Raw genomic sequence first — 10226 nt, forward strand, 5'->3', positions numbered from 1 at the left:
TAATAAAACTTGAACTTGAACTTGTCAAACGGCCCCCTTTTAAGACCTCCAACAATCTGAGAAAGCAAGCTAGGTCTTTAAACGGAGGGATTCTTAAAATGGAGGTAAATTTATATTGTTTATGAACAAAAAATCTGAAAAAATAGGGTCTTAATAAGAGGGTTGTCTTAAAAGGGGGGAGGGGTGGTTCTTAAAACTGGGTGGGGTTTCACTGTACTGCAGTGACTCGATTGTCAGTAGTGCGGCCGAGATACTGGTGACCTCTGACATGATCCGGTTACGAGAATCAGTGCTGATTCTGCTGAACTCAGTGACCTGACCGTGACACTTCTGGTGTACTCTATGGTTATCTCAATCAGTCTTATTATTCAATCGCCGCCGGGTGTGTTACGCACACAAGGTCGACGCCGTTACGCTGTTTATGCTGCGGGTCGGCCAGTTCACTGGAGTTTGCTGACCAGGGGCGGACGAGGGGGGGGTTTCAGGGGTTTCCGGAAACCCCCCCCCAGCCAAAATTTTTTTTTTTAAATGGTGTTTTTTTGGGGTATTAATCAGTGACAAAATCTGCTGCCTGAAACTGGTAATGATCATCCTCAAAATGCACCAGATTGCACCATTTTGCATCCTTTTTTACAAAATTTTCCGGGGGGGCATGCCCCCGGACCCCCCTAGCAAGCTAGGCGCTTTGCGCCGTCGGCTCGGCGCTTCGCGCCTTCACACCCATATCTTCACAATATACTTTTGGAAACCCCCCCCATAAAATGAACTGATCCGCCCCTGGACCTTAAACCTTGCAAATTCAGTCCAATTGGAAGCCGTTTTAGTTCACTCACGAAGACAGGTGTGCAGAGCGGCCTGCAACGCGAAGCCGTAACGGCAAATAAAATGCTAGTAAGTGCCGGTGTAACGATTGGCGGTGCACTGACTGACTGACATAACTTGAAATTGAATCCAGATTGCCGTCTTCCTATTCCATTCGGCTTATGTTTATTGCAGTGTCACAGCCCACGGTGTGTCAGTCAGTCAGCCCGCCCGCAGTAAGAAAGTAAGCCGGGTGTACCTTGAAATGCATCAGATAAACGCATACAGAGATCGGTTGTGACCGGGAGAAGCTTCTTTTCGTTATTTTTATTTTTTTTTTTTAGGTATTGCCTTTATTTAAGTTTATTTAATCCCTTTTGTTGAAGGCTGGTTACTATTCAGTTTGGGAGGAGCCGGCTTTATATCAGCAAAGGTAAAAACTATAAGAAGTGCAGATTAAAACCAACAAACAAAAATTAGTAAAAAGGTTACAGTTGAAAAAAGGGAGGTGGCAGGGGGTCGTGTCTGTGGCACTTGGTTGCGCGTGCGCGTTTTCAGGGCCGTAGCAGCCCTACCGGCCACTCCGGCCATGGCCGGACCAGTTTTTTGTTAAAAAAAAATCGTCTTCATAAGCTTCAGCGCTGTGTTAGGAGGAAGGAGGGGTCGTGACTTAGATCGCACAATGACAGCGTTAAGCGAGAAATTGTCACTAATAGTTGAGGAGAACATAATGGCCAGGGACCGTACCTTTTTATTTTTTTTATGGCCGGACCACTTTTAGGAGCTGTGCTACGACCCTGGTTTAGACAGATAACGTGCCAGAAAACGTGCGACATAAATTCTGCTTGTTTGCAATAAAAAGTCACTTGTGGTCAAGGACGCTTGCTTAAGGTCAAGGACGCACCTGCGACCAAGGCTGAGTGAACTCTGCGCAAGCGTGTTGGACACTGATGTCGACGCGACAAACCGTACATCCGCAATGATTTCGACAAATTCAGGGCGCATATTGCACACATTTTCTTCCCGGGTTTGGAATCATCAACACAGATGCCTGCCTGTCTTTTCGGCGAGCTGCAGATGTCGACATGTTCGTTTAGCGAGCACAGATCATGGCAGCAGAGATGGAAGAAACGAGACCAACAACACCAACACTTTTCTAGCGTCAGCGCTTGGAGCGACTTGCGTGGTTGGTAAGTTCATACAAGCTGAAGTGTTGCTCTCATAAGCTGTTTATGCCATCTGTTGCTTCTTTTAGGGCTCGATTTCGTGTGAGATCGAGACGAGCTTAGTTGTGTGGATACATACATTGTATACTGAGCCGATCAAGTTCGATCAAGTTCGATGGGTCCGCCTGAACTACGCGCCAGCACGCGCCAGCACGCGCTACCTTGAACCATAGCACTTATATACTTTATTTTTATATTTCTAGTTAGTTCATCGTCCATTCTCACATAATACAAAATTTCAATGGACGATGAACTAACTAGAAATATAAAAATAAAGTATATAAGTGCTATGGTTCAAGGTAGCGCGTGCTGGCGCGTAGTTTAGGTAGTTCGATTGTAATTTGTGTGTGACTGTGTCAGTGGTGTGTGTTTGCGGGAGGGTAGGGCCGTGTAGATGTATGCGTACATGAGGAGGACAGGAAAAGACAATTGATTGTGTTACTGATGTCTGTGTGTGCACTGTGCACATGCACATTATTATGTGTGTCAGGCCTGAAAGTGGCGAGTATTTTACTCACCTTGGCGAGTAGAAACGTGTACATGGCGAGTAGATATGTTCATCTACTCGCCAAATGCGAGTAAAGTTGCTGGAACAAATGGTTGGTTTGGCGAATAAAATATCTGGCTAGTAAATTATGAGAAGTATTAGCCAAAGGCCAGTGCCCCATTTTGTGAACTTTCAGCGCTGTGTGTGTGTGTGTGTGCTGAAAGTTAATATCTCAGTTGATCAATGCAGGTAGGTGTATAGATGTGGGTTGTTGCACTTTTATTCAACGCAATGCAGGACAGTGTGTCATTGAATATGAACATCATATTATCAGTGTACGTTGTTCACGACACCAAACTTTAAAGCAGTGCTAACCCTGACGCCCGTTTTGTACTGTGGGCAAGCATTCATTGGCATTGCTTGTGGCTAGCTGCTTGCTTCGTAAGACAGCGAGGGTGTAAAACGATTTTTGTGCTAGCCAAGCAGAAATTAAAAACGATCGGTTGATACTGAAAGAGTCATCTGCACACTCGTCGATGAACAGCCAATGTTTTTTCGCATAGCGAGCACCTCCTTAGGGACTCTCGCCTACATTTGCCAAATCAGAATCATAGCCTTCTTAGCGATTAACGCCGGTCCCCAAGGTACATTTCTTCTTATAAGTGAGGGACGATCTTATCCCATGCCTGCCTTGACAGATGGCAGACAGTGAGCCTTTAATTCTTTGCATGACTTTTGAAAGAACGGGCATGTGTGTAATTCAAGCATCTTAAACCAGGGAAACCTGTTGCATTGCAGCATGCATATTTGACAGTTTTTTTCACTGTTTTGCTATTACCTGTATTGTGGGGCTTGTAAGAGAGTATCCAACTATGTACTGTGGGGCTTGTAAGAGGGTATCCAACCATATACAGTGGGGCTTGTAAGACTAAGAGGGTATCCAACCATCACTGTGGGGCTTGTAAGAGGGTATCCAACCATGTACTGAGGGGCTTGTAAGAGGCTATCCAACCATTACTGTGGGGCCTGTAAGAGGGTGTCCAACAATTACTGTGGGGCTTGTAAGAGGGTATCCAACCATGTACTGTGGGGCTTTTAAGAGGGTATCCAACAATGTACAGTGGGGCTTGTAAGAGGCTATCCAACCACTATTGTGGGTCTTGTAAGAGGGTATCCAACCATTACTGTGGGGCTTGTAAGAGGGTATCCAACCATGTACTGTGGGGCTTGTAAGAGGGTATCCAACAATGTACTGTGGGGCTTGTAAGAGGCTATCCAACCATGTACAGTGGGGCTTTTAAGAAGGTATCCAACCATGTACTGTGGGGCTTGTAAGAGTCTATCCAACCTTGTACAGTGGGGCTTGTAAGAGGGTATCCAACCATGTACAATGGGGCTTGTAAAAGTCTATCCAACCATGTACTGTGGGGCTTGTAAGAGGGTATCCACCATGTACAGTGGGGCTTGTAAGAGGGTATCCAACCATGTACTGTGGGGCTTGTAAGAGGGTATCCAACCATGTACTGTGGGGCTTGTAAGAGGCTATCCAACCATGTACAGTGGGGCTTGTAAGAGTCTATCCAACCATGTACAGTGGGGCTTGTCAGAAGGGTACCCAACCATGTACAGTGGGGCTTGTAAGAGTCTATCCAACCATGTACAGTGGGGCTTGTAAGAGGCTATCCAACCATGTACAGTGGGGCTTGTAAGAGGGTACCCAACCTTGTACTGTGGGGCTTGTAAGAGGGTACCCAACCATGTACAGTGGGGCTTGTAAGAGGGTACCCAACCATGTACTGTGGTACTTGTAAGAGGGTATCCAACCATGTACTGTGGGGCTTGTAAGAGGGTATCCAACCATGTACTGTGGGGCTTGTAAGACTAAGAGTCTATCCAACCATGTACAATGGGGCTTGTAAGAGGGTATCCAACCATGTACTGTGGGGCTTGTAAGAGGGTATCCAACCATGTACTGTGGGGCTTGTAAAAGGGTATCCAACCATGTACTGTGGGGCTTGTAAGATTAAGAGTCTATCCAACCATGTACAATGGGGCTTGTAAGAGGGTATCCAACCATGTACTGTGGGGCTTGTAAGAGGCTATCCAACCATGTCCTGTGGGGCTTGTAAGAGGCTATCCAACCATGATGTACTGTAGGGCTTGTAAGAGGGTATCCAATCATGTACTGTGGGGCTTGTAAGAGGCTATCCAACCATGATGTACTGTAGGGCTTGTAAGAGGGTACCCAACCCCGTACAGTGTGGCTTGTAAGACTGGGGGTGGGTGTGGGGGGGGGGGGGGGGGTGTGGGGGGTGGATGGTCCTATTATGGGGGATTTTAAAAGGAGGGAAGAGGAGATCTTAAAATAAGATATGTAAAAAGGGGGTTCCACTGTAATGCCATGAAATGGATAAAAGGTAAAGGTAAAGGTATTCCCATAACCATCTGGTCGTAGGGGAGAGAGATGTTAGAGATCTCAACTTTTCTGGGGGCCAGCTTTATGAGGGCGGTGCCCATCTCCTCTCCCTCGCTGCCTTTTGCCTTCCCCGGCCCTGAATAGGGTCAGGTACCCATTTCCAGCTGGGTGGACTGGAGAGCGCTCGGAAAAATCGGGTATTTGTATTTGTCCCCGAGTGGGGGACGAACCACGACCTCCAGCGTGAGAGGCAAGCGCTCTAACCACTGCGCCACTCCGCTCTCTACTATGAAATGGATACATTTGGTTTAATGAGGTCAGCAGAGGTATCAATGTCTTTCCACTGTGATTGATTAGAGTGTGGGAAACAGATAGTGCTGATGGACGCCCTAGGTTTTCTAGGTCATCATGGTGTCTGTCTGTTATCCTCTTTGTTTGTGAAGCTAACACTTTCGTGATTTGCTGTTCATTGTGTATGACTGCTATTATGTTATACATGTTTATGAAGTCTTATATCGCGCGCGTATCTCCAGACTCGGACTGAAGGCGCAGGGATCTATTTATGCCGTGTGAGATGGAATTTTTTACACAATACATCACGCATTCACATCGACCAGCAGATCGCAGCCATTTCGGCGCATATCCTACTTTTCATGGCCTATTATTCCAAGTCACACCGGTATTTTGGTGGACATTTTTTATCTATGCCTATACAATTTTGCCAGGAAAGACCCATTTGTCAATCGTGGGATCTTTAACGTGCACACCCCAATGTAGTGTACACGAAGGGACCTCGGTTTTTCGTCTCATCCGAAAGACTAGCACTTGAACCCACCACCTAGGTTAGGAAAGGGGGGAGAAAATTGCTAACGCCCTGACCCAGGGTCGAACTCGCAACCTCTCGCTTCCAAGCGCAAGTGCGTTACCACTCGGCCACCCAGTCCTTTATTATAGTGTGCTTCTGTGCTTGAAGGCGTGTGTGTGTGTCAGTGTGCGCACACACACATGTGTGTAATGGTGTGAGTGTGTGATTGCATGCATGCATTCGTGTATGTGTGTGTTTGTTTAAGGAACAGTCTCTTATTTACTTTTTGCATCAACATGAAATTAAACTAGTCATCATAAGTTGCTGATGATAATGAACATGCACAGATAACAAGATGCAAGCTGTTGAAAGTAGAGTTCATGAAAGCAATAGATGAGAGTTGTACACTTCAGTATTGGTAGTACAGTGTGCTGATTGACAGATTGTACTGCCCCTATTTTGCAACAACAACAAACATATGTGTGCCTTGATGTGCCTTGAAATTGAGGTTTTTCCTTAAAAAAAAGAAATTCTCCCCTGCCACCCCTTTTTTTTGGTTCTTTTTCGTTGAGTATATTAATTTGGAAGGGGGGGTTTGGAGACTCTTTAGTGTTTTATTTTATTTTACCATATTATACTTTCTCTATTTGTCTTTTGTTTTCTCTTAAAGTGGATACAAAACTTAGCGTTGTTAGCAAAAAAATGCTCATTGAGTTACAATAAGCACAGGTTTTTGTTTTTCAGAGAACTGAATATTTTGTCTTTTGATTTCTTTCAGGGGCGACGCTTTACTGGAAGCTCCGACATGACAAACTGCAGGCGGCAGAACTGGACTACGAGCCGGGATCCATTCGTCCAAACCTCCCCACCTACTCCCTCGCTGATGTCTCCAAACACAAAACAAAAGACGCGGGAATCTGGGTCACTTACAAGAACGGTGTCTACGACATCACGGAGTATGTCACAGGGCACCCAGGAGGCAGCAAGATTCTGCTGGCGGCGGGCGGGTCTATGGAACCGTATTGGAACATGTACGGCGTTCACAAACAGTCCGGTATTCTGCAGATTGCGGAGCAGTATCGGATCGGGAATATTGTGGAGAAGCCTGCTGGAAGCGAGGGGTTGTCGGCTGACAATCCTTACGCTAACGACCCGCCCAGAAGCCCCATTCTGATCCCCAGCTCAAGAGCACCCTTCAACGCTGAACCCCCTGCCTTGCTCCTTGCTGAGAACTTCCTGACTCCCAACGACTTGTTCTACATACGAAACCACTTGCCTGTGCCTGATATTGACCCCAGGAAGTATTCTCTGGAAGTTCAAGGGTCACAGAAGACAGCTGTTTTGGACCTATCAGGCCTGAGGAAAGGATTCAAGAAGAAGTCGGTAGCGGCTGTCGTTATGTGCGCTGGCAACCGCCGCAGCGAGATGGTGAGGATCAAGTCTGTCAAGGGGCTTAACTGGGGAGCTGCCGCTATCGGAAACGCTAACTGGGCAGGTGCCACTCTCAACGATGTTTTGAAGCACTCTGGGATTGACCTTGAGGGCACGGAGAAGAAGCACCTGGTCTTTGAGGGCATGGATAAAGGCCCGGAAGGATCCGTCTACGGCGCTTCAATCCCCATCGAAATGGCAAGGTCGCTCAAGGATGAAATCGTCATCGCTTACGAGATGAACGGCGAGCCCATCCCTCGTGACCACGGCTATCCAGTGAGGGTGATCATCCCGGGAATCGTGGGAGCGCGACAGGTGAAGTGGCTCAACAAGATTTACCTGAGCGACGAGGAAAGCGAATGCCACTGGCAGCGCCGCGACTACAAAGGGTTCAACTCCTCCATCGACTGGCACAACGTGGACTTCGACTCCTCCGTAGCCATAATGCAGCTGCCTGTCATTTCGGCCATCTGTGACCCTCCGGAAGGCACAGAGCTGGAAGAAGGCTCAGACGAGGTCACGCTTCGGGGCTACGCCTGGAGCGGAGGGGGGCGAGGAATTGTCCGCGTAGATGTGTCTGCGGACGGAGGAAAAACGTGGCAAAACGCCGAGCTTAAGCCTAACGGACAGTCCCCGTATCGGGCGTGGGCCTGGACCCTGTGGGAAGCCACCATCCCCATTCCGGAAGGGAAAGCCGGGGACGTGGAGCTGGTGTGTAAGGCTGTGGACGTGTCCTACAACGTGCAGCCTGACAGCGTGGAAGGGATCTGGAATCTTCGGGGCGTGCTCAGCAACGCTTGGCACAGGATCAAAGTCACTGTCCCTCCCTCGTCAGGCTAGATGTTGAGTCCAACGACTGCGTTCTAAGTCTGATGAATGTGTTATAAAGAAAACTTTTTTTTTGGGGGGGGGGGGGGGGGGGGTATTTTTGTGTGTGTGCTTTTTTTGTTGTGAAAAATGTGGTAAATGGGTGGTTTTAAGACTAATGAATGTGTTACAAAACCTGCTTTTTATATTTAGTCAAGTTTTGACTAAATATTTTAACATCGAGGGGGAATCGAAACGAGGGTCGTGGTGTATGTGCGTGCGTGTGTGCGTGCATGCGTGTGTGTGTGTAGAGCGATTCAGACTAAACTACTGGACCGATCTTTATGAAATTTGACATGAGAGTTCCTGGGTATGTAATGCCCGAACGTTTTTTTTATTTTTTTGATAAATGTCTTTGATGACGTCATATCCGGCTTTTTGTGAAAGTTGAGGCGGCACTGTCACGCCCTCATTTTTCAACCAAATTGGTTGAAATTTTGGTCAAGTAATCTTCGACGAAGCCCGGGGTTCGGTATTGCATTTCAGCTTGGTGGCTTAAAAATTAATTAATGACTTTGGTCATTAAAAATCTCCCGCAGTGGGGCACTGCGGTTATGAAATTAAAGGCCCCTCCTGTTTTTGGAACCGCAGGAGCTTTCTAGTTTGCTGTTAGGTAGATTTTTGGTTCCTCTTTCCTGTCATGCTCTCTTTTTCTTCATGAATTCTTTTCTTTTTTCTGCCTTCTTGCTCATTCACCTGTATTTTTTCTAAAAATCTCTTCTCTTGCCGCTTGTCTCGCGATTCATGTATAGTTTAATCTGTTAGTGTTCTGATGTAAGTCCAGCAGTAGATAGGTTAAGCCTATTTTAACATACTGGAAACTGGTAATCTTCCAGTAGGTATTAATTTAGTTTTACTAAAGCCTGCTGGGACACAAGTAATGGGTTAGTGCATTTGTAAACAGGAATCGCTTGACAAGTGGCCCCCTTCATCCCCCCCTTCCTCGTCCTGATATGGCTCTGCGTAGTCGGCTGGACGTTAAGCAACAAATAAACAATAAACAATAAACATTAAAAATCGGAAAATTGTAAAAAAAAATAAAAATTTCTAAAACGATCCAAATTTACGTTTATCTTATTCTCCATCATTTGCTGATTCCAAAAACATATAAATATGTTATATTCGGATTAAAAACAAGCTCTGAAAATTAAATATATAAAAATTATTATCAAAATTAAATTGTCCAAATCAATTTAAAAACACTTTCATCTTATTCCTTGTCGGTTCCTGATTCCAAAAACATATAGATATGATATGTTTGGATTAAAAACACGCTCAGAAAGTTAAAACAAAGAGAGGTACAGAAAAGCGTGCTATCCTTCTTAGCGCAACTACTACCCCGCTCTTCTTGTCAATTTCACTGCCTTTGCCATGAGCGGTGGACTGACGATGCTACGAGTATACGGTCTTGCTGAAAAATGACAGCTACTTGACTAACTATTGTATTTTCGCCTTACGCGACTTGTTTTGTTGTTGTTGTTGTTGTTGTATTACTCTTTGTTACTGTACAAAATGTGGTGAATGGGTGGGAACAGCATTACGGAAGATTATCACACAAAAAAGAAAGACATACATGTACTGGTATGAAGCAGTAGCTTGTGTATAAAGCTGTTGTGAAATATAACCACTGTTTGTCTGTTTCTTGTGAGAACATGTATCATTGTGTCAGAAATCAGGTTGTTTTTGATTCAATGGTCAGATTATGTCGCTGTGAATATTATATATTCTGGATAATTAATTAATGCATTTATTTGGAAAGAGGGTCTTTAGTAGGGTTTTTTCACTTTTTTGAAGGTGCATCTTTCTTTTTCCAGTTTAATAAAGTAGTTGATCGGGTCAGAATTGTTATTGATTGTCACTTTGAAATTCATTTTTTTTTAAGAATGAGGAAACCCAGTCATGGTGAAATGTCAGATGTTTCGAAAGCAAGTGTCTTTTATAGCAGATGAAAAACTTTGCTTTGGTAATAATGTGGATGTCTCACTCTCAGATCAAATCTCGTCTGTGGTATATAACTAGCATACGACAAAATAGGTGCAAAATCACAATGGCTTCGCTTTACAAAAACAAAAATAAAAAAGTCACCCCAAAAGGTGAAGTGATCATACGATGTGATTTACAATACTCACTAAACAAAATTGATGAAACAAGTATGTCACTTTTTTTCTAAAAAAAAATAGCCATGTCTGTCAA

At 45.2% G+C, this 10226-nt stretch overlaps 1 protein-coding gene across 1 annotated transcript; it reads left to right on the forward strand.

Moving 5' to 3' along the window:
- Window positions 1-1676: 1676 nt before the first annotated feature.
- LOC138973281 (sulfite oxidase-like) lies at window positions 1677-8074 on the forward strand. The gene is made up of 2 exons (XM_070346001.1): window positions 1677-1991; window positions 6514-8074. Exons 1-2 carry the CDS (start codon window positions 1781-1783, stop codon window positions 8004-8006), a joined length of 1704 nt encoding a protein of 567 aa, XP_070202102.1. The 5' UTR covers window positions 1677-1780; the 3' UTR covers window positions 8007-8074.
- The last annotated feature ends 2152 nt before the right edge of the window (window positions 8075-10226 follow it).

This window comes from Littorina saxatilis, linkage group LG8, assembly GCF_037325665.1.
Source record: "Littorina saxatilis isolate snail1 linkage group LG8, US_GU_Lsax_2.0, whole genome shotgun sequence".
Taxonomy (NCBI): Eukaryota; Metazoa; Mollusca; class Gastropoda; order Littorinimorpha; family Littorinidae; genus Littorina; species Littorina saxatilis.

What these genes read in the sequence shown, in the direction of transcription:
- LOC138973281 (XM_070346001.1), top strand. Translation starts at nt 1,781, where the DNA reads ATGATTTCGACAAATTCAGGGCGCATATTGCACACATTTTCTTCCCGG. An exon ending in TGGAGCGACTTGCGTGGTTG is followed by an intron (nt 1,992 to 6,513) that starts GTAAGTTCATAC and finishes GATTTCTTTCAG; the next exon opens with GGGCGACGCTTTACTGGAAG.